This window comes from Lithobates pipiens, unplaced genomic scaffold (genome assembly GCF_037356315.1).
Source record: "Lithobates pipiens isolate NorthernLeopardFrog02 unplaced genomic scaffold, aLitPip1_a1.2 Scaffold_28, whole genome shotgun sequence".
Taxonomy (NCBI): Eukaryota; Metazoa; Chordata; class Amphibia; order Anura; family Ranidae; genus Lithobates; species Lithobates pipiens.
Window position 1 is genome coordinate 180,573,902 of NW_027507789.1, and position 25,060 is coordinate 180,598,961.

At 46.7% G+C, this 25,060-nt stretch overlaps 1 protein-coding gene across 1 annotated transcript in view; it reads left to right on the forward strand.

Moving 5' to 3' along the window:
* Positions 1–1,708: 1,708 nt before the first annotated feature.
* Positions 1,709–25,060, forward strand: part of PPP1R9B (protein phosphatase 1 regulatory subunit 9B) — an 82,568-nt gene continuing 59,216 nt past the window's right edge. Inside the window, exons 1-2 of the mRNA XM_077460026.1 lie at positions 1,709–1,801; positions 10,028–11,551. Coding sequence (XP_077316152.1) covers positions 10,403–11,551 — 1,149 coding nt within the window. The 5' untranslated portion in view covers positions 1,709–1,801; positions 10,028–10,402. The remainder of the gene's footprint in view (positions 1,802–10,027; positions 11,552–25,060) is intronic.

Sequence of the window (25,060 nt, forward strand, 5' to 3'; positions counted from 1 at the left end):
AACGATTGGATTTTCCGACAACTTTGTGCGACCGTGTGTATGCAAGACAAGTTTGGGCCAAAATCCGCTGGAAAAATATGACGGATTTTGTCGTCAGAAAGTCTGACCGTGTGTACAGGGCATTACGCATCCTGCAGCAAGTACAACAGTTCCCATGTATGTATTTAAAGCGGAGTTCCACCCTAAAATGGACCTCCGCTCATCGGAATCCCCCCCCCTCCGGCGCCACAATTGGCACCTTTCAGGGGGGAGGGGGGTGCAGTTACCTGGATAATCCAGGTAACTGCACCTACTTCCGGGATAGCTGTCTGCGGAAAGGGGCGTAGATTACGCCCCTTTCCGCAACTGCCCGCCCCTTTGCGCAAGTGCCCCGCTGCCTGCTGGGAAACACACAGTCCGGATTGCGCCGCGCGGCTCGCGCATTCGCGCAGTAGGGAACCGGGAAATGAAGCCGAAAGGCTCCATTTCCTGATTCCCATACCCAAGATGGCGGCGGCAGGACCCGACAGACGACCTAGCGATCGGCTTCGGGTGCCGACATCGCGGGCGCGCTGGACAGGTAAGTGTCACTATTTTAAAAGTCAGCAGCTGCAGTATTTGTAGCTGCTGGCTTTTAAAAAAAAAAAAAAAAACGCGGAGTCCCGGTGGACTCCCGCTTTAAGCTGCATATATATCTGTTTACCTGGAGCTCAGGGTTAAGGATCATACAGGACTAACACTGCTCTTACCCGTAGCTGCTTAAGTCGCAGCGAAGGCATGAGCAGTTATGTCGCGTACACGTGGTCGGACTTTCCGATGGCAAACGTGCGATTGGAGCGTGTTATTTCTGACCGTGTGTAGGCCCCATCGGACAGTTTCCAACGGAATTTCCGTCGCACAAAATTTGAGATCTGGTTCTCAAATTTTACGACAACAAAATCCGATCGTGTGTACACAATTCCGACACACAAAGTTCCATGCATGCTCAGAATCAAGCAGAAGAGCCGCATTGGCTATTGAACTTCCATTTTCTTGGCTCGTCATATGTCACCACGTTCTTGACGTTTGGAATTTCCGACAACGTTGTGTGACCGTATGTGTGCAAGACAAGTTTGAGCCAACATCCGTCTGAAAAAATCCCATGGATTTTGTTGTCGGAATGTCCGATCAATGTCCGATCGTGTGTACGCGGCATAAGAATTCATAATTCATCCATTTTTTTCCTCAAGATTTGTACTGCTGTTTTGATACAAGCGACCTGATTAATCTACCTTATTATTTTCTAGGTCAGCGTGTCATCCAGATATCCCCAGAAAAACAATGAGCTTTGACCTCCCCTTGGTAATGGCAATGTTCCCTTTCTGTTACCATGGCAACCTAATGCTTATACTGTATGGCGGCCAGGGGCGGACTAACCATTAGGTCCCTCGGGCACTGACAAAGGGCCCGTAGTCAGGGGGGCCCCAGGAGTGGCTCACAGGGGTGGCACCTCATAGTGCCCTCAAAAATTGCACTGAGGTATTGGCATACAATTCACATTATTTATTTTAAATAATATTGTACCTGCTGTGAATTCTGTCTGCTACTTAGCTGGGGACTCTTTTTTGTAGAGGAGGGATACAGCTCATTAGCCACTGAAATTTAGTTAGTCCCGGCTGAGAGGGGGGGCGGATTGATTCAGAATGCTGTGCAGAGGTGCTACCTTTTAAAAGCCCCCCTGTGTCACATGGTGCCTCTGCATCTGGCACGAGAAAGAAGAGAAGAAGAAGAGGAGAAGAGAGGAGAGAGGAGCAGAGAGATCAAGAGCCCAGAAGCAAGGAAGGTATGATGATGACTGCTGAGCTGCTGGCTGTTTCCTTGCTAGACCGTGGGGGAGGGAGCAGAGATGCTGTAGGCAGAGAGCTGACTGAGTCTGCAGTGCTCTTCATCTGCCAGGGGGGAGGGGGGTTCCCTGTTGTGCAGGCTGTGGTGGTGAGGAGGAGGAATTAGGATGGTTGATGGCTGTTCTTTTTATAAGGGAGCTGATTGCTGAATCTGGGCAGGGAAACTCCACTCTGTGCTCCTGTCATTTGATTTATGTCAGCAGAAGGCAGCCTGATCTGCTGCAAGAGGAATCCTGTCCTGGGATCTTGGCCAGTGGCGGCTGGTGAAGTTTTTGGATGGGGGGGGCGCCAGACCCCGCCCATCATGACCCCGCCCATCATTTGGCCCCTCCCACTTCTCATAAACCACGCCCCTTATGTAATCCACCTAATCCGTCCCCTGTATTCCACTTCCTTCCACCCATAGTGTCACGAGTATACAGCTCAGATCACAGGACAGAGTATACAGCCCCAGAATCACATGACAGATTATATATCTGGATAAAATATTGAAAATGTCAATGTTTAAACCAACTGTTAAAGAATGCAATAAAAGTACCACGAATCAGTGATTTTTTTTTTTTACAACAGAAAACAAACTTTATTGTACAACAAACAACAAAAAGACTAAAGCTCGGTTCACACAGGGGCGACTGCGATCCGACTTGAGGTCGCCCCTAGTCGCCTCAGGTTGGACAACATTTAAAAATCAATGTAAGTGAATGAGAGCCGTCTTAATGCACGCTACTGAAGTCGCCTCCGACTTCAAAAGAAGTTCCTGTACTACTTCAATCCGACTTGCAGGCGACTTGTACCCATTGATTTCAATGGAGGTCGCCTCCAAGTCGGATCTCTGTCTATACGGAGGAGACTTTGACATAATTATTAGCTCTGAAGGGGGAACTCCATGCCAAATTTCTGAAAAAAAATTTGGTGTGGGTCCCCCCTCCGAGAGCATACCAGGCCCTTAGGTCTGGTATGGATTCCAAGGGGAACCCCCTACGCCGAAAAAACGGCGTGGGGTCCCCCCCAGATCCACACCAGACCCTTATCCGAGTACGCTACCCGGCCGGCCAGGAAAGGGGGTGGGGATGAGCGGAGGCCCCCCCCTCCTGAGCCTTACCAGGCCGCGTGCCCTCAACATTGGGGGGTGCCTTGGGGGAGGGGGGCGTGCGGCCCCCCCACCCCAAAGCACCTTGTCCCCATGTTGATGAGGACAAGGGCCTCTTCCCGACAACCCTGGCCGTTGGTTGTCGGGGTCTGCGGGCGGGGGGCTTATCGGAATCCGGGAGCCCCCTTTAATAAGGGGGCCCCCGGATACCGGCCCCCCACCCTATGTGAATGAGTATGGGGTACAATGTACCCATACCCATTCACCTGTAAAATAAAGTACAAAAAAAACACAACACACAAGATAAAATAATTTATTGCACAGCTCCGGGGGTCTTCCGTCTTTGGGGGTCTTCTCGCCGGACTCCTCCGCTATCTTCTTGTAGCTCTTTTACTAGCGGAGGAGCCCGGCATTCTTCGTCGCCGCGGCCTCTTCTTCCGACTTCGGGGGTCTTGTCCCCCTCTTCGGTTCTTCTACCGGGCCACCGCGCCTTCTTATAGCTCTTTTACAGGCAGTGGCCCGGTCTTCTGTCGCCGCCGCCCGTTCTTCTTCTCCTGGAGATCTTGACTCGACGATCTCTCCGGCCGCAATGCCAGGGACGCGCTGCGCTGCCACTTATATAGGGACAATGGGGCAGTGTCACATGGGTTGATGTCACATGGGTTGGTCACATGGGTTGATGTCACATGGCGACAGTCCCAGCATCCTCCGGGACTGTGACATTGTAAGGGGGCGGGGTCACCATGTGACATCAACCCATGTGACCAACCCATGTGACATCAACCCATGTGACACTGCCCCATTGTCCCTATATAAGTGGCAGCGCAGCGCGTCCCTGGCATTGCGGCCGGAGAGATCGTCGAGTCAAGATCTCCAGGAGAAGAAGAAGAAGAACGGGCGGCGGCGACAGAAGACCGGGCCACTGCCTGTAAAAGAGCTATAAGAGGCCGCGGCGACAAAGAAGAATGCCGGGCTCCTCCGCTAGTAAAAGAGCTACAAGAAGATAGCGGAGGAGTCCAGCGAGAAGACCCCCGAAGACGGAAGACCCCCGGAGCTGTGCAATAAATTATTTTATCTTGTGTGTTGTGTTTTTTTTGTACTTTATTTTACAGGTGAATGGGTAGGGGTACATTGTACCCCATACTCATTCACATAGGGTGGGGGGCCGGTATCCAGGGGCCCCCTTATTAAAGGGGGCTCCCGGAATCCGATAAGCCCCCCGCCCGCAGACCCCGACAACCAACGGCCAGGGTTGTCGGGAAGAGGCCCTTGTCCTCATCAACATGGGGACAAGGTGCTTTGGGGTGGGGGGCCACACGCCCCCCCTCCCCCAAGGCACCCCCCCATGTTGAGGGCACGCGGCCTGGTACGGTTCAGGAGGGGAGGGGCGCCCGCTCGTCCCCACCCCCTTTCCTGGCCGCCGGGTAGCGTGCTCGGATAAGGGTCTGGGGGGGACCCCCACGCCGTTTTTTCGGCGTAGGGGGTTCCCCTTGGAATCCATACCAGACCTAAGGGCCTGGTATGCTCTCGGAGGGGGAACCCACGCCAAAATTTTTTTCAGAAATTTGTCGTGGAGTTCCCCCTTCAGAGCTCATTCTCTGATTGGCCACGGCAAAAGTCGCCTGGCCTGGGGCGACTTGTAAGTCGCCCCAGGTCGTGTCTAAAAGTCGTGTTCAAGTCGTCTCCAAGTTGCCTCAAAGTATAGAAAACCTTTCTGGCTCTGAAAGCTTTTTTTCCATTCATTCAGCTAAATGCATGAACATTCTCAACAAAGTAGAAACTAGAAAGCCTTTATGCGGTGACTCACCTCCTGCCTCACTGTCTTGCAGCTCCGCTCGGGCTGAGGAACGGAGCTGCCGACGTCACTTCCGGGTTTCGTGAAGCAGCCGAAAGCCGGAAGTGTCCTGCCTGTCTAAGAATGACAATGCTCCCGCCCGTAGAATCACAGTGATTTTACAGGCAGAAGCTAGTCGGCGTTCTACAGTGCGCCGCAAGGCGGGTTTTTAACCCGCAAATGAAGCGCCATGGATGCAATTTTGTGATTGCATCGACATGGCGCTTCTCATAGTGCACTGTGACCGGGGCCACAGTACACTATGTTAAATGACATTTTTTTTTTAATGTCTTAAAGGGCCCGTTTTTTTTTTTTTTACTTTTTTTTTTTTACACCTAGGGGGAGGGGGGCGGCGCCCGAGCGCACCCTATGGGCGGGCCGCCACTGATCTTGGGCACAGCAATCATTAGAATGTCCCCCAGATCAGGAGTGCCTGATTTACAGTATCCAAACAGAGCCAGTGCCCCCTTAAAAATATCATCACAATTTTTTAAAAACAGCAGAAAATTATCTAAAATAAAGACACTCCATGCATTTCTCATACACCCCCTATACTCATAGCACACTCCATGCATTCCTCATACATCCCCTATACTCACAGCACACTCCATGCATTCCTCATACACCCCCTATACTCACAGCACACTCCATGCATTCCTCATACACCCCCTATACTCACAGCACACTCCATGCATTCTTCATACAGCCCCTACACTCACAGCACACTCCATGCATTCTTCATACACCCCCTATACTCACCGCACACTCCATGCATTCCTCATACTCCCCTTATACTCACAGCACACTCAATGCATTCTTCATACACCCCCTATAATCACAGCAAATGCAGCCAACCTTCTCCATCAATTGCAGGCTTTGTGCCCATAATATGCAGCCGCTGTGCCTACCCGCCTGCTATCTGCCTGGCACCTAACCCATCGGGGGAAAATACAGGGGATTGGTACCAATGTATGCCACCCCTCTAGTCCCAGGTCATTTTCTTTCTGCTGCCCAGGTCCCCCTGTGTGCTCACCTGCTCCCCCCCTTGTTTTAGGATGACGACTGGGGAAGAGGCCGGTTAAAGTGGTTGTAAACCCTTACAAACCACTTTGACCTACAGGTAAGCCTAGATTAAGGCTTACCTGTATTTCCAGGAAATATCTCCCAAACCTATACGGTTTAGGAGATATTTGCCCGAAGACGGGCACCGCTATCTACGGCGCATGCGCCGTGTGACAGCGGCGCACAGGCGCACTGAGCGTGGCATCGTCGATGACGGCAATGCCGCGAGTCTCGGCTCCTGTGCGAATGCGAATCACAGCGCCGGAGCAGCGAGACCCACGGAGACCCACCAAGAAGATTTACGCTCGGAACTACAGGGGACAGCGGTGACTTTGCTGGCTCCTGTGTCAGGTAAGTGACACATAATGGACTACTATGCGGTGCAGAGTAGTCCATTATGCTTTGCCTTTACAGGGAATGAAAGAGGAAGTAAACACATCAGGGTTTACTTCCTCTTTAATATGTCACAAATGCATATGTGTTGGAGCTTTGAGGTGCACACTCCAATACCATAGGCTGTGCACACCTATGGGCAGGGCTGAGAGTCATGGCACAAGGAGGGTATCCCATGAGGACCAGAATGAATGAAGTCGTTAACTGTACACAAACACTAACCATGAGTGAAAGAAAAGTTTTTGTATTATCATTCATATACTCTAAAAAATGGGCAAGAAATCATAAATTCTAACAGGGTATGTAAACTTATGAGCACAACTGTGTGTGTGTATATATATATATATATATATATATATATATATATATATATATATAGTGTACTGTGACTTGTCCTTCGACTTGGGACTGCAAAAGTCGCATGACAAGTCGTAACCCATGATTTCAAATGATTACCATCCATATCTGTGCGACCTCAAGTCGCAGAGACTTCAAAGTAGTCCCTGCACTACTTTCGTCTGACTTTGATGCGACTTGGGGTCTCAAGATTACCTAGACATTGCTTTGCGTCAAAAGTCGTGTGACTTTCAGGTCATAAAAGTGTGAAAGGGGCCTTAAAGCAGAACTAAACTCATCGATTTAACAGTTTTACCCAAAGCATGCTGTGGATGCCAGGCTGTGAAAGACAACTGTCAAATCTTACTGTGCTGTCAACCAAACTATGAAGCCACCATTACATGACTGGTGGATGATCACTGATCACATGTACAGCGCCATGGAAACTGCAGACCTCAACAGAGGCTAAGATGGCAGCTTTCTTGGCTGTAAAAGAGAGGAGTTTAGTTCTCCTTTAAAGAGGTAGGTATTTTTCACTTTACTTTTCTAAAAAAACAACTGCAAAAATATTATATATATATATATATATATATATATATGTGTGTGTGTGTATATATAAAAAATAGTATGCCGAAGTTGCCAATACAATCTTGATTTCACTAACCTGGCTTTAGCAAAAATTTATCTGAACAGTTGATTGGTTGCTGATATTTTTACTAAATATTCCCACTAAGGGCTTGTGTATAGGAGAAGCCTCATACAAGTCTATGTTAGTATGGTGTAATGCAACTCAGAAGCAGCTTAAAATTATCCTAAATTCAAGACAGTTTCAAACTCAAATCGGTAGGGATTTTTATGGAAAAAAGTAAATGATCAGTAAAATATTTTTGATTGGTTGTTTGGCACATTGCTTAACCGCTTCCTGCCCGCCCTATAGCCGAATGCCGGCCTTAGGGCGGGCGGCTTCCCGTGCCTGGCCGTCCCTGGACGGCCTGGTGTTTACTTCCGCAATGCGCGCCGCCGCGGGCGCGCATCGCGGAAGTTCTGTGTTTGCCGTGTCCCCCGGGGACAGGCAAACACAGATCGCTGTAAACGGCCAATCACAGCGGCCGTTTACAGCGTGATCGGCGTGTCCAATGGGAGATGATCTCATATGTAAACATATGAGATCATCTCTCAGCGCCGCTCTCCCTCCTCACACAGACAGCGTGTGAGAGGGGAGAGAAGAACGGCTGCAGCAGCCGTCAGTGTAAAAAAGAAAAAAAAGTAAAAAAAAAGTTTAATAAAAAGTGCCATCCTCCCCCAGAGCCATCCTCCCCCAGTGCCACCCCCCCCCCCAGTGCCATGCCCCCCCCCCCAGTGCCATCCTGCCCCAGTGCCATCCTGCCCCAGTGCCATCCGCCCCAGTGCCATCCTGCCCCAGTGCCATCCGCCCCAGTGCCATCCGCCCCAGTGCCATCCACCCCAGTGCCATCCACCCCACCCCAGTGCCACCTGCCCGCAGTGCTATCTGTCCCCAGTGCCACCTGTTGTCAGTGCCATTTGTCCCCAGTGCCATCTGTCATCAGTGCCACGTATAAGTGGCATCTGTCATCAGTGCCACGTGTTATTAGTGCCACATAGTGCCATCTGTCATCAGTGCCACGTATTAGTGCCATCTGTCATCAGTGCCACGTATCAGTGCCATTTGTCATCAGTGCCACCTGTCAGTGTCACGTGCCATCTGTTGTCAGTGTCACGTGTCATCAATGCCACTTATCAGTGCCATCTGTCATCAGTGTCACGTGTCATTGGTGCCACGTATTAGTGCCATCTGTCACCGGTGGCACGTATTAGTGCCACGTATTAGTGCCACATGTCATCAGTGCCACGTATTAGTGCCACGTGTCATCAGTGCCACATATTAGTGCCACGTGTCATCAGTGCCACGTATTAGTGCCACGTGTCATCAGTGCCACGTATTAGTGCCACGTGTCATCAGTGCCACATATTAGTGTCATCTGTCATCAGTGCCACGTGTCATCAGTGCCACGTATAAGTGTCATCATTGCCACGTATCAGTGCCATCTGTCATCAGTGTCACGTGTCATTGTCCTGGTATTTCAAAAGTGTAATAAGTAGTCAACAAGTTAGATGTGTAATTTATGCTCCTAGAACACGTGATGGCGCTCCCTGCATGTTGGGCCTCTCTATGTGGCCAGGCTGCGAAAAAGTCCCACACATGTGGTATTGTAATACTCAGGAGGAGTAGCAGAATTTTTTGGGGGGTGTCATTTGTGGTATACACATGCCACGTGAGAGAAATAACCTATTACAATGACAATTTTGTGGAGAAAAATAAAGAAAATGAAAAATCTTCATTTTGCAAAGAATTGTGGGAAAAAAATGACAACATCAAAAAGCTCACCATGCCTCTTACTAAATACCTTGGAATGTCTACTTTCCAAAAAGGGGTCATTTGGGGGGTATTTGTACTTTCCTGACTTGTTTGGGTCACAAGAAGCGAGATAGGCCACCAGTACATCAGATGTGATCAATTTTGTGCGATTCGCACCACAGCTTGTAGACTCTCTAACTTTCACAAAGACCAAATAATATCCACTAATTTGGGTTATTTTTACCAAAGATATGTAGCAGTATAAATTGTGGCCAAAATTTATGAAGAAAAATTAATAATTTGCATAATTCTGTCACAGAAACAAAGAAATGTGCGTTTTTTTTCAAAATTTTCGGTCTTTTTTCATTTATAGCGCAAAAAATAAAAACCCCAGAGGTGATCAAATACCACCAAAAGAAAGCTCTATTTGTGGGAAAAAAAGGACACAAAATTCATTTGGGTACAGTGTTGCATGACTGAGTAATTGTCATTCAAAGTGTGAGAGCACCGAAAGCTGAAAATTGGTCTGGGCAGGAAGGGTGTTTAAGTGCCCAGTAAGCAAGTGGTTAAGAATGGTTCAATGTTGTGAGATTAAAGTGTCAAAATAATAACGTATTAAAGTGCATAATAAAATGTCTTCCAAACAATGTATGTATATATCTATCGTTTTATATATATATATATATATATATATATATATATATATATATATATATATATATATATATGTATGTATATATATATATATATATATATATATATATATATATATATATATATCGCTATATATATATATACACATACATATATATATATATATATATATATATATATATATATATATATATATATCGATAGATATACTGTATACAGAAAAAAAAAAAATATATATATATATATATATATATGTGTGTGTGTGCATTTGTGTTTGCACATATCTGCACTTCCAGTATGTCTTGTCACTTTAAGCGATTATTCACTCTCCTCTGCCAGCCCTCTAATACATTTTGACAGATGGATCACTCTTTTTTTCTCTAATCCCTTCCTCCCTCTCTGTTTTTGTTTCGTTCCAGCAATTCATCTCTCTGTAGGACCCTGCAGGAACCTTTTCAGATTACAGAAGGCAGGAAAAAAGGGAGAGCTCGAGAGAGGGGGAGTGATACAGAGAGAGGAGGGGGGGTCACATAGAGAAAGGAGGAAGGAGGATGTTGCTTTTCGTGATGCTAGTTTAGGCCAGGATGCATCAGCTCCAGTGACATGGTGGGGGACTGTGTTTGATAACGGTGCTCCATTGCCGGGCTACATCATCTCACCGCTTTGTGACACACCGGAAAGGATGCTCCAGTCTTGATGTGACAGACACAAAAACAGGAGGAGGCTGGAGGGAGAGGAGGAGGAGGAGAGAAGAGGACTATGAGATCTGGGTACCCACATCCTACATCCCAAAAATGATGAAGACGGAGGGTAAGACCCCAAGTGGGGGAACCAGGAGTTCCTCACCGCACAGAAATGCCTATGAGGTTGGGGTGCAAAAGCTGCGCACAGGCAAAGATGGGGCGCCGGAATCGGAATCCGAAGAGGCGCGCAAATCCAGGTGTAAATACGGTTCCAATGTGCACCGCATCAAGAACATGTTCCTGCAGATGGGGACAGTCCCAACAGGTAACGAAAACGAAACTGGGAAACCAAAAGAGAAGCCATCCCGACTGACATTGCCGCGGGCCGGCAGTCTGAATGAAAACGTCAACCATAGCGCCCTGCTGAAGCTAGGAACCAGCGTTTCCGAAAGGGTAAGCCATTTCGATGCATCAGGAGATAAACCGGGCTCCAAATTGCAAGAAGCACGCCGGGTTTTTGAGAGGAACCTACAAGAGAAGGAGACCACCAACAGGATCTTCTTGCGTAAAGAGCGAGGTGGCTTCCAAGACCGCAAACTAGATGTCGTGGTGAGGTTCGGTGGGAGCACGGAGTCCCTTGACAAATTGGACACTGATGCCGTCTCACCCACGGTCAGCCAGCTAAGCGCAGTTTTCGAGAACGCTGACCTCCGCAATAACATTCACAAAGTTCCCCTCAAAAGCCCATCTAGCCGCAGGACGAGAGTTTTTCAGCCAGAAGCAACCAATGCCACCGAAGAGAAGAAACCCGCATCTAAAACCGTAGATGCGCCTCACAGGCCAAACTCAGTCCAGGAGATTTGTAAAATCAAGCCAGTGGAAGTGGAAGAAAGTGGTGAGTCAGAAACCGACGTGGTTAAGGAGGCAGAACCATCAAGAGATGAAGGACCTGTCCACAACGCAACTGAGAATGGTGGGACAGAAGCTAAGGGGGTAACGGCGCGGGAAGCAGAGCTGGAGGAAGAAGTGGAAGCAGAAGCCGCAGATGAAGAATACAAGCGGGAAGACTGGTCCGAGGTTGAAGTAATAGAACTGAGTGCCTACAGTGGACTAGGGGAAGATTCAGGGGGCAGTGGTTTGGATGAAGATGAGGATGGTTTTTATGAACCGGTCAACAGTTGCCAAGAGATTGAGGGCCTCTCCGAAGAGGAGGAACCTGCTCCTGTGCGGAAAATACGGTTCAGCACAGCCCCCATTAAGGTAAGCCACCTGCAACTTCTTAGACTATTTCAGGTACTGTTGTCTGCTTACTCCAATTATAAGGTTGAAAATTTAAAAAAATGTGGGTAAAATAGATAAACCTAAATGAAGTCTGCAGTATATTGTGATTTTAAGACATTACACGGCAAGTCAATTATTTTCTTCTTTTGGATACATCACATGGATCCACCAAAAGGTAACCTAAAGCCTTGTTGGCCAACTAGGCACCAAATCAGCCCTTTTTACGATGACCAGTCGTTATTTTATGATGCTTATAAACTGTAGTTTAACCAAAATCCCACTGTCTGTTTAGACAAGCACTAAATTCCAACATTATTATGTTTGTCATGTCAGCAAATAATGTGAGAGGCTCAAGAGCGTGTTTCCGACTTGGAATATAGGCCATAAATTCCCAGAGTCCTCTGCAATGAGACCAAGACTCGATTTATGTCAAGGCATCTAGCCTTGCTGAGTCTCCATGACAGCAAGAAATGGAGATCTACCGGGGCTGGCATTGTTGACACAAACAAGCTCGCTATCATGATATCACCGATGTTTAATCTACTGACCTCACCTAAACCTTAAATATGGATTCTATGGAATTAGAAGGAGAAGCAGTAGTGGCTTCTGTCCGCCTGCTTGTCCTTCTGTCTGGGTGTCTATGTGTAGATCAATCCTTCCAGCAGAGCTGGTGTTTTTCTCGGATTCATTACTGTACAACACACTGAGCTGTTTGAGTGTAGGAAGTGTGTGTCTGTTTGACACTTCCTGCTGCGGGGACAGTGGCAGGCTGGCAGGGTGTGGGGGGGAAGAGTCTCCCCCGCCCCCTCTACCCCCACGCTTCCTGTTATTGGGGCTATCAATGATATAGAGATTCCTGTACAGTGACACAGCTGCAAAGATGAATGTAGAGCTTATTATATATTGCATTTCTTTGGTTTTGCTTCATAAGGCATGCAGTAATGAAATGAAAAAAATGCAGCAAGCATAATTAGTTGTCTATGGCCACTGGCACCCAGGGATGATCCTCCATGTTAAAAATTGCCATAGGTTTTAAATAGTGGTGCAAAAATAAGCAACATAGTGTTGCCTTTTGGTATATGCTCAAAGGTGACTGGTTATTATGTGTATGATAATCACCCAGGCATCCCAAACCAATCAGTGGTACTAATTGGATCAGTAAAGAATTAAATCAGATTGGTTAATAAGAGAAACAGATATTTTGCAAAGACATTATTTTAAAACAGAGGCCAGGCTGACTAGTGGTCCATCCTTATGGAGCCACCGTAATCGTTGCCTGAACCTGCCTGTAGTATGCATGCCGTTCTTTGACGTTTTAGCATAACAGAGGTAGGGTTTGGGCCTATCCACAGGGAGATGTTCTAACATGTTGATAGGCCTCCTTGTACAATTATGAGCACTTCTGGATGCCTCCAAACCTTATTATCACCCTATAGAACATGTCCCACAATCACAAGAGGTCTTGGAAAGCTGGAACTGGACTGTGAACCAAAACTGTTATTTGGTTTTCAGAGCTACCCGTAGTTGAAAGGATCCTAAGCAATGACATTTACACTAAACATACTGGTCTGGTCATGCAAAACAGAAATTTCTGTGCTTGGTCGATGCCATCAGGTCAAAGTCACACTGGAATTTCTTTCATTAGTGGCAGAATTGTTAAATGGTCACACACCTTCTCCTGCGATGTGGCTCCTTTGCTGGCTAAAGCAATCAATGGTACTAATCTGATGAGTAAAGGATGAAATCAGGTTATTTTGAGAAACAGCTATTTTGCAAAGAGATTATTTTAAAACAGGTCAGGCTGACTAGTGGTCCATCCTTACAGACCCACCGTAATCTTTGTCTGACTCGGCCCGTAGTGTGCATGTGGGTCTTTGATGCTTTAGCATAACAGAGGTAGGGTTTGGGCTTATCCACAGGGGAATGTTCTAACAAGTTCATAGGCCTCCTTATACAATTATGAGCACTTCTGGATGCCTCAGAACCTTATTATCACTCTAAAGAACATGTCCAACATTTACAAAGGGTCTTCCAAATCTGGAACTGGACTGTAAGCCAAGACTGTTATTTGGTTTTCAGAGCTGCCCGTAGTTGAAAGGATCCCTGAGCAATGACATTTATACTCAACATACTGGTCTGCCCATGCAAAACTGAAATTCCTATGCCTGGTCAATGCCATCAGGCCAAAGTCACACTAGAGTTTCTTTCATTAGTGGCAGAATTGTTAATGGTTCACATACACCTTCTCCTGCGATGTGGCTCCTTTTCTGGCCAAGCCAGCTAGATTTTACTCTGACATTCTTGTTAGCGATCAAGGTTCTATAGTGTTTTGGCAGAGTAGTAATGTCCAATAGGTAAGCTGGCAGTTGCACCTTGGTGAAGTATCACCAGTGGCAAGATAACCAATGTATGGGCCTTAAAGTGGTTGTAAACCTCCTATATGAAATATGAACAAAGCATATTTCTCTATATTGTGTACTTGTCTCAGTTAAGCCTCATACACACTATCAGATTGTCTGCTGAGTTTTTCCTTCAGATTTACCAAAACCATATAATATGAGGTCAAACCTTAGGAGTTTCAATGTGTATGCAATCAGGCAGGTCCTTCCACTACATGGTTTTGGTAAATCTGAAAGAAAAACTCAGCAGACAATCTGATAGTGTGTACGGGGCTTTAAGAGCACTAAATGTAATTTCTGTTTGCTGCTTAATTCCTTTGCTATCAGCAAGTTTTTCTGACACCAAGAGAAAAATGGTGGCAGGAGAGGGAGCTTCAGCTGATTAAAGCGGAGGTCCACCCTAAAATGGACCTTCCGCTCATCGGATTCCTCCCCCCCTCCGGCGCCACAATTGGCACCTTTCAAGGGGGAGGGGGGTGCAGTTACCTGGATAATCCAGGTAACTGCACCCACTTCCGGGCTAGCTCTCTGCGGAAAGGGGCGTACATTACGCCCCTTTCCGCAAGTGCCCGTCCCCTTCCGCAAGTGCCCCGCTGCCTGCTGGGAAACACACAGATCCCAGAGGCAGCGGGGACCATCATCATTGCGCAGCGCGGCTCGCACATGCGCAGTAGGAAACCGGGAAATGAAGCCAAGATGGCGGCGGCAGCACTCGAGTGTCGATCTAGAGATCGGCTTCGGGTGCCGACATCGCGGGCGCGCTGGACAGGTAAGTGTCACTATTTTAAAAGTCAGCAGCTGCAGTATTTGTAGCTGCTGACTTTAAAAAAAAATGCGGACTCCCGGCGGACTCCCACTTTAAAAGCCTCATCTCTGTCCCTGTATGCTATGTGATGAGGGGTATGTCCCTTCACTCCAATCGGCTCTCAGAGCTCTCCTCTCTGAGCACTGCAGAGTGTAACTTCAGCTCTCCATCCCTTTTTCCTGACATGTCAGGCAATTTTTATAAATTCTGGACTTTGAATGGATGTAGCGAACACAAGGCGGCAGATAAACAGGTACAACTTATGTAGGAGGATTTGATTAATCTCTGTGTATCACCTGAGGCCAGTCAATTCACTGGGTATATGTAAGGGTTTACAACCACTTTAAAGTGATTCTGGGAGGATTGAAGTATGGGGGGTTGCTCTTCATGATGCTTTTGTAAAGCTGCAAGTGTGAAAAGGTCATTGTGGTCCTTAGGGCAATGTCACATGAGGAATTCTGCTACTGGCAACATATCACCAAGATAAATCTACCACTGATCTCCAAAGAATTGCTTCTTTGCTGGCCCAGTACACCTGCCAAACCATCCTTACTAGTAAAGAGTAAAGATGAGCTTTGCATTCAGGTCAACTATGACTTTGACCCAAATCCAAGATGTTTGCAGCCTGCCGTTCATCTACTAAAAAATGTTAGAAATAAAAACAGACACCTTTAAAATAATCCTTTAAAAAAAAGAAAACAAGTAATGTAAATCTAACATCAATCACCAGTGATATAGTTCCAATGCCCCAAGGTCACAAACACAATGACCTGTGCATGGCAATCCTCTCCTGCCAGGCCCCCATCGCAATGGCAGTTCTAGGGAACCTGGCTGACGTCATTGACCAAATATGGTCATGACCATCGTTGGTCATTGACATCAATTGGGATACCCTGGCTGCTTTGTTGACAAACATAAACAGGCAAGGGATCGGAAACCTTTTTGTTTTGTCACTGTAGGCTGGGTTCACACCGGAGCGATGCGGGAACGCCGCAAATCCGTGGTGTTTTCCCGTATCGCATGCCTCCCGCCGGCAGTTCACACTGCCCTATGCGGACTGCTGGGAGTGTCAGTGAAATGTTAATGACACCCCCAGATCAGTTCTCATATCGCAGTGCGATCTGCAAACTCGGACAGGAATCGGATCGCATGGCGTGAACACCCATGCGATCCGATTCTGCTGCGGACCAAAAAAAGGGTCCCGTGCGAGTTTGCGGCGGGTGCGATGCGAATTCAGCCATACTATCTGTATGGCTGAACTCGCATCACACAGAGATCGGATGTGATTTGCACTGCAGTGCGGTGCAAATCACATCCGGTTCTCGCTGCCGCAGCGGTGTGAACCCAGCCTTAGTTGGAGTACATCCTATGAGTACGCCACTTTACATACAATTTTAAGGCATGTATTTTAAATTTGCCCTTTAAGCCTTATTGAAAAAACTGCGCCAAACAGTATTCTTTTTTAAATATTTTTTGAATTGGTACCTGTCCCAAATGGTAGTGTCCAGATACCCAAGTCCCTTTTCACCAAAAGCTTCCAAACTGTCCTTAACCTCCTTAGCGGTAATCCCGAGTCTGGCTCGGGTTGGAATTTTAATTACAATAGCGGTAACCCCGAGCCAGACTCGGGCTTGCACCGCTCGATGCAGGGGAGGACACAGGTAACGTTACTTACCTTGTCCCCTGGATCCAGCGATGTCCTCCGCGCTGTGTGATCGAGCTGTCCTCCGTTCGATTCACAGTGCCGAATGCTGCCGAGCTCCGTTCCCTGCGACGTTACGGCGCACGGGAGCGGAGAACGGCGGCAAATTCAAAAATGTAAAAAGACACAAAACACACACAGCACTGTAATCTTACAGATTACAGTGCTGTAGTAAAAAATACACACCCCCTTTGTCCCTAGTGGTTTGTGCAATGCCCTGCATGCACTTTTATATTATAAATACTGTTTTTTACTGCTTGGAATTTGGAGATTGTCCATAGCAACCAAAACATGTCCCTTTTTAATTTTTTTTTGGATTTGATTACATTATTGAATAATTTTTATTATTCTTTATTATATTATAAACTTTATCATACCCGGGATGTCCGCTAGACTCTGGTTTGAAGAGATTTCAGAGCGTTATTCCTAAGAATTACAGGACTACAAAATAAAAGCCAGATTTCCATGCAAAATAATTGTACCGCTTTCAGCACCTTATTCCAGACTGAATCATACCGCCAGGGAGGTTAACAATGTACCGATACAACTCAAGTAGACTTTATTGGGGTTCAGGCACTATGTTTGGGGTTTGTGGATGTATTCGGGTAATGTCCAACAAACCAAACTTTGCTTGGTTTACTCATCATTAGTGAAGAGGCAGTGGGGGAGTAACATCTTGCTGGCCGGCTAGTGAGGTAGCACACCCACAGAAACAGGTAGGTGGTTGACTAGTGATGCTGTTGTTGGCAAGTTGTCACCACCAACAGGATTGTTTGTATGACATGGGCCCCTAAACTGGTGATTGGTGATTCCACTGTTGGTGACAAGCATACAGTTTTCTTAACCAGTTGCCGACCGCCGCACGCCGATGTACGTCGGTACAATGGCACGGGCAGGCATAAGGACATACATGTACGTCCCTTGCCTCCCGCGGGTCGGGGGCCCGATCGGGCCCCCGCCCGGTGCCTGCGGCGGTCGGTATTCGTACGGGAGCGATCCCGGACGAGGGGACGGCCATTCATTCATGGCCACCCCCTCGCGATCGCTCCCGACGAATAGAAATCCCCGGTGACATCACTTCCTCTCCTGTAATGTAAACACAGGAGAGGAAGTGATGTATTCTCTCCTCCGTGTCGGTATTTTTCGTTCCGACACGGAGGAGAGCGGATCAGTAAGTTGCACCAACACTCTACACACACAGTAGAACATGCCAGGCACACTCACACCCCCCCTTTACCCCCCGATCACCCCCCCAATTACCCCTGCCCCCCAGTCACAGTGACACCAATGTCATTTTTTTTTTTTTTTTTTTTTGCATTGGTGTCATTTGTGACTGTAATAACTGTTAGGGCAGTTAGAGTTAGCCCCCTTTAGTTCTAATGTACCCCCCTAACCCCCCCAATAAAGGTTTAACCCCGTGATCACCCCCCGTCGCCAGTGTCACTAAGGCTGGGTTCACATTGCAGCGGTTTATGAGAACGAATGTGATTCGCACCGCACTGCAGTGCAAATCACATCCGATCTCTGTGCGATTCGAGTTCAGCCATTCGCCGCACCCGCCGCACCCGCCACACCCGCCGCAAATTCGCACGGGACCCTTTTTTTGGCCCGCAGCAGAATCGGATCGCATGGGTGTTCACACCATGCGATCCGAGTTTGCAGATCGCACTGCGATATGCGAACTGATCTGGGGGTGTCAGTAACATTTCACACACTTCACACACTCCCAGCAGTTCGCATATGGCAGTGTGAACTGCCGCCGGGAGGCATGCGATGCGGGAACCCGCCGCGGATTCGCGGCGTTTCCGCATCGCTCCAGTGTGAACCCAGCCTAATAAGCGATCATTTTTCTGATCGCTGTATTAGTGTCACAGGTGACGCTAGTTAGGCAGGTAGGTATTTAGGTTCGCCGCAGCTTTTTATAGCGCCAGGGACCCCCATATACTACCGCATAAAGCCCCCTGATTGCCCCCTAGTTAACCCTTTCACCAGTGATCACCATATAACTGTTACAGGTGACGCTGGTTGGTTAGTTATTTTTTTATAGTTTCAGGGCACCCGCCATTTATTACCTAATAAAGGTTTAACCCCCTGATCACCCGGCGGGTGTCATTTGTGACTAATAACTGTTAGGGCAGTTAGGGTTAGCCCCCTTTAGTTCTAAGGTACCCCCCTAACCCCCCCAATAAAGGTTTAACCCCGTGATCACCCCCCGTCGCCAGTGTCACTAAGGCTGGGTTCACATTGCAGCGGTTTATGAGAACGGATGTGATTCGCACCGCACTGCAGTGCAAATCACATCCGATCTCTGTGCGATTCGAGTTCAGCCATTCGCCGCACCCGCCGCAAATTCGCACGGGACCCTTTTTTTGGCCCGCAGCAGAATCGGATCGCATGGGTGTTCACACCATGCGATCCGAGTTTGCAGATCGCACTGCGATATGCGAACTGATCTGGGGGTGTCAGTAACATTTCACTGACACTCCCAGCAGTTCGCATAGGGCAGTGTGAACTGCCGCCGGGAGGCATGCGATGCGGGAACCCGCCGCGCATTCGTGGCGTTCCCGCATCGCTCCAGTGTGAACCCAGCCTAATAAGCGATCGTTTTTCTGATCGCTGTATTAGTGTCACAGGTGACGCTAGTTAGGCAGGTAGGTATTTAGGTTCGCTGCAGCTTTTTATAGCGCCAGGGACCCCCATATACTACCGCATAAAGCCCCCTAATTGCCCCCTAGTTAACCCTTTCACCAGTGATCACCATATAACTGTTACAGGTGACGCTGGTTGGTTAGTTATTTTTTTATAGTTTCAGGGCACCCGCCATTTATTACCTAGTCTCACTAGTGTACCCCTAAATTTAGGGGTGTCTACTTTCCAAAATGGGGTCATTTGGGGGGGGTTTGTGCCATCTTGGCATTTTATGGCCTTCAAAACTGTAACGCCCTTAGAAAGCCTGAAGGCGGTGCTTGGTTTTCGGGGCCCCGTACGCGGCTAGGCTCCCAAAAAGTCCCACATATGTGGTATCCCCATACTCAGGAGAAGCAGCAGAATTTATTTTGGGGTGTCATTTCACATATGCCCATGGCATGCGTGAGCAATATATCATTTAGTGACAACTTTGTGAAAAAAAAAAAAAAAAAAAAAAGTTTGTAATTTTCCCGCAACTTGTGGCAAAATATAAAATATTCCATGGACTCAACATGCCTCTCAGCAAATAGCTTGGGGTGTCTACTTTCTAAAATGGGGTCATTTGTGGGGGTTTTGTGCCATCTTGGCATTTTATGGCCTTCAAAACTGTAATAGGTAGTGAGAAGTGAACTCAAAAATTTACGCCCTTAGAAAGCCTGAAGGCGGTGCTTGGTTTTCGGGGCCCCGTACGCGGCTAGGCTCCCAAAAAGTCCCACATATGTGGTATCCTCGTACTCAGGAGAAGCAGCAGAATTTATTTTGGGGTGTCATTTCACATATGCCCATGGCATGCATGAGCAATATATCATTTAGTGACAACTTTGTTAAAAAAAAAAAAAAAAAAAAAGTTTGTAATTTTCCCGCAACTTGTGGCAAAATATAAAATATTCCATGAACTCAACATGCCTCTCAGCAAATAGCTTGGGGTGTCTACTTTCTAAAATGGGGTCATTTGTGGGGGTTTTGTGCCATCTTGGCATTTTATGGCCTTCAAAACTGTAATAGGTAGTGAGAAGTGAACTCAAAAATTTACGCCCTTAGAAAGCCTGAAGGCGGTGCTTGGTTTTCGGGGCCCCGTACGCGGCTAGGCTCCCAAAAAGTCCCACATATGTGGTATCCCCGTACTCAGGAGAAGCAGCAGAATTTATTTTGGGGTGTCATTTCACATACGCCCATAGCATGTGTGAGCAATATATCATTTAGTGACAACTTTGTGTAAAAAAAAAAAAAAATTTTTTTTTTGTCATTATTCAATCGCTTGAGGCAAAAAAATAAAATATTCAATGGGCTCAACATGCCTCTTATCAATTTCCTTAGGGGGTCTACTTTCCAAAATGGGGTCATTTGGGGGGGGGTTTGTACTGCCCTGCCATTTTAGCACCTCAAGAAATGAGATAGGCAGTCGTAAACTAAAAGCTGCGTAAATTCCAGAAAACGTACCTTAGTTTGTAGATGTGACAACTTTTGCGCAAACCAATAAATATACAATTATTGACTTTTTTTTTACCAAAGACATGTGGCTGAATACATTTTGGCCTAAATGTATGACTAAAATTGAGTTTATTGGATTTTTCTAATAACAAAAAGTAGAAAATATCATTTTTTTTCAAAATTTGCGGTCTTTTTACGTTTATATCGCAAAAAATAAAAATCGCAGAGGCAATCAAATACCATCAAAAGAAAGCTCTATTTGTGGGAAGAAAAGGACGCAAATTTTGTTTGGGTACAACATTGCATGACCGCGCAATTACCAGTTAAAGCAGCGCAGTGCCAAAGTGTAAAAAGACCTCTGGTCATTTACCAGCAAAATGGTCCGGTCTGAAAGTGGTTAATGGGTGTTAGTCCATCGTTGACTCTAAACACTACAGAACTGAACTTGTGAGCAACACAGAGGCATCTTGCTGGTCAGGCCATCTAGTGAGCAACTCCATGGGAAAAGATAAGTGGTAAGCATGGCTTATCTGGTGTGGCCCTAACTCCATTGCTAATGTGGACCAAGTAAGCAGTCAGTGAAGCCTGAAAGGTCTGAACTGATGCATGCTTATTCCAGGTCAATGACTCACCAGGTAGTGAAGTGACAATCAAGATCCCACTGCCTGTACCTTGTAGAACTGACAGCTTTCTTTTAAACCACCTACCTGTTCCTTCCATCTGGCAGTAAGCTCTGGAGGCTGCACACCAGCTACTGCAATTACGAGAAGGCCCACTCTCACTGCTAGATTCTTCTTTTTATATTATGAGGGAGGAACACCTAAACACCCCCTGTGCTAGTATAAGGATTAAGACTCCAAGGTGCGTGAAATCAAGCTCAAATCTGTCATGGGGGGATATTAGAGTCATCATACTGGAAGTTAGCGGGTAAGTCAGCCCACCAGGCTCCACTTACAATCAATACGATGAACTGACCATTTGAACAAATCTCTTTCTGAACATTTTTTTGAATGTGAATAGCATAGATCAGAAGACAAAAGCGGTCAGTGTTGGGCAAAATAATTTTCTCCGTATTTATCGTTTTCCTTACTTTTTTGGGGTTTCACAATGGTGATGGGTTTTCATTTGTGAGACTACAACTCCCTGCATGCCTTGTAAAAAGAATAACGTTTTTTTTTTTTTTAAGGTGGGAGTGATACACTAAAAGAAAATATAATTCATTCATATTGGAAATGTGAAGTTTACCTGACTAAAGTGATAAAATAGTTTGATATTTCAACTTTTTTGTCCCCGTCCATAATCAGTTCCCTTTAACTTATATTCATACCTTTAATGGTGAAATTGGCTTTCTGCCCACACTGACCTCCTTTTTCTGAAAAGGCTGGTTGCCTGGCTGTGAAGCTGATCCAGTGGCCTCAGTATTTTCTGGTTCAGAGATAGCCTAACAATTAGCATTTTAAAAAAGGTTAGAATGGGCAGCCAACTAAAGTTTCCTTTAAATCTCTGCTCTTGGATGTATACGGAGGAGCACCCAGTACAAAAGTTCATCTCACTTATGCCGCGTACACACGATTGAATTGTCCGGCGTACTTAGTCCGGCAAACAATCCGACGGATAGTCCAGCGGACTTTCTACCGAACGGACTTGGCCACACACACGGACACACAGAAAGTCCTGGGTTTGCTAGCGCGATGACGTACAGCATGTACGGCGGGACTAGAAAAAGGAAGTTCAATAGCCAGTAGCCAATAGCTTCCTTTTCGTACTTGCTTCTGAGCATGCGTCATTCTTAGTAGGCCGGACTAGCATACTGACGAACGTATTATCCGCTGAAACCCAACTCCGGCGGAAAGATTGGACTGCAAAAATACTTTCTAAGGCCGCGTACACACGGGCGGATTGTCTGCCCAACTTAGACCGCTGAACCGTGTTTCAGCGGACAATCCGCTCGTGTGTGGGCTTCAGCGGACTTTTTCAGCGGACAGTCTGACGGACTTTGTCTTTCGGAATTTCCGTAATTTTGTCCGTCCAAACTTGGTTTTGTCCGTCCAAACTTGGTTTCAGCGGACAGTCCGCTCGTGTGTAGGCAAGTTGGACGGTCTAAGTATGGCGCATGCTCAGAAAGGATTTACACGGCCGAAGGTTGCATTGCAGTGTATTGGACGTCGTTTTTCTAGTCCCGTCGTACGTGCTGTACACGTCATCGCGCAAGTTTTCAGCGTTCATTCAAAATTTGGACGGACTGTCTGTCGGATTGTCTGACGAACTTAGTTGGGCAGACAATCCGCCCGTGTGTACGCGGCCTAAGTCCGCTGGACTTTACGCTGAGAAAGTCTGCTGAAGCCCACACACGATCGAATTGTCCGGTGAAATGCGTTTCAATTTGATCATGTGTACGCGGCATTAGAGGACTTTTTGAAACATTTAATGGTTAAGAGCATCAATAAAGCCAATGCATTTCAGGGGAAAAAGCCTCCTTCCTAAACAGGTCTTGAGCAGTCAATATGAATAGAATCACCACCTTTAATGCCATTAGGAGATGCTAGTCTTTATCAAACCCTAACACAGGTCTTTGTGCATTATTTCATGATTTTGTTATCGTTGATTGCTCAAGCCCTGAAGAGGGAAAAAGCAAAAGCAAACTTTTGTACGAGGGGCTTTACAGTACACATCCAAGTTATGTGTTGAGCACTCTCTTTGTCGCTGTCACAGTGGTAGCTACCCAAGACCAGAACAGGGTCCACCTATACCATATTCTAATCATGGAAAAGCACCTTATGCCCCATACACACGAGCGGAATTTCCGACAGAAAAAGTCAGATGGGAGCTTTTCATCGTATATTTCGACCGTGTGTATGCTCCATCTGATTTTTACGTCGAAAATTCAGACGGAACCAATTCCTATTGGGAAAACCGCTCGTCTGTATGCTGTTCCGACGTACCAAAAACGGCGCATGCTCTGAAGCAAGTACGAGACGGAAGCTATTGGCTACTGGCTATTGAACTTCAGTTTTCTAGTCCTGTCGTACGTGTTGTATGTCACAGCGTTCTTGGTGTGACCATATGTATGCAAGACAGCTTGAGTGGAATTCCGTCGGAACTCCGTTGGAAAAACCTTCAGACGGGAAAACCGGTACTGGGCATTACAGTGGTACCATCAGAACTAACTTTCACTTCTACAAGTCCAGAGCTGTTATATACTGTATATATCATGTTTAATCTCTTGGCGTTGATAGCACACAAATAGGAGGCCCCTCGGGAGCTGGGCCTTGGTGCCGAGTGGCTGCATATTTGCATGCAACGTTGAAAAAACAGCTGTGCCAAGAGCGCGCGCCGGCCACAGTCATCTGTGGCTAACGGAAAGCCCTCTGATCATGTGTCCGCCATGATGCCGTCACGTGCCGCCAATCGCAGCAGTCACATGGTCATAAATCCACCCCACCTCCCGGCATCCAAAAACCCCTTTAAAGGCTGGAAGGTGTTAAAGGTTAAATATACACTATGGGGCGGATTTACTAAAGGCAAATTTGACTGTGCACTTTGCACGTGCAGTTGCTCCAGAGTTTGCTTACTTACATTATCCAATCATGTGCAAGCACAAATGCAGTTTTTGTTATTTTCCTTGCATGTGATTGGGTATTCTTTGCAAAGTAAAGCATCATCTCATTTACTAAGCTCTGGAGAAACTGCATATTCAAATTGTACAGTCTATTTTGCCTTTAGTAAATCCACCCCTTTGTGTACATGGAAAGTAGCCATAACTTTATCTAAAACAAATTTTAAAAATATGCTACAACATGCATGTAAACACGTGCAAGTCATGGGTAGTATTAGGTTCAGGGAAATGTCATAATGTGTACTCAGAGAAAACAAACTGGGGCCTGTGTATAATGGGTGTACTAATGGGAAGAATTTGTGCTTGCACATAGCAACCATTCAACTTCCAGCTATCATCTTTTCCGCAGACCAGATGTAAATTGGAAATGCAGATGGCAACAGAACAATAACAATGTATCAGTCAGCTCTAACCTTGGGTAAAAATAACTCAATCCATAGTCCAGTCGTGGCAGGGATACAACCTAAAATAGCTCTATTTATGCATAATCGTGATTAAATCTGTAAATCTCAAAGATTCAACTGAATCTTTGAGCTATACAGATCATTTCTTTATTAGGGCTGATGCACGTAGGCACAGAGGGCTGTACGGCATAGAAAATGGCCGCATTTCTGTTCTCAGGTGGATCACAGATTCCCTATTGACCAAAATGGACGTCACTTGTGTCAAAAGGTCCTTACTCATATCGGCCCATGCACAGTGGGTGGTACAGTGGTGTAGTCTCACCTAGCAGTAAAAAGGGTCGCTGGTTTGAATCCCAACCATGACACTACCTGCCTGGAGTTTGCATGTTCTCCCTGTGCCTGCATGGGTTTCCTCTGGGTACTCCGGTTTCCTCCCACACTCC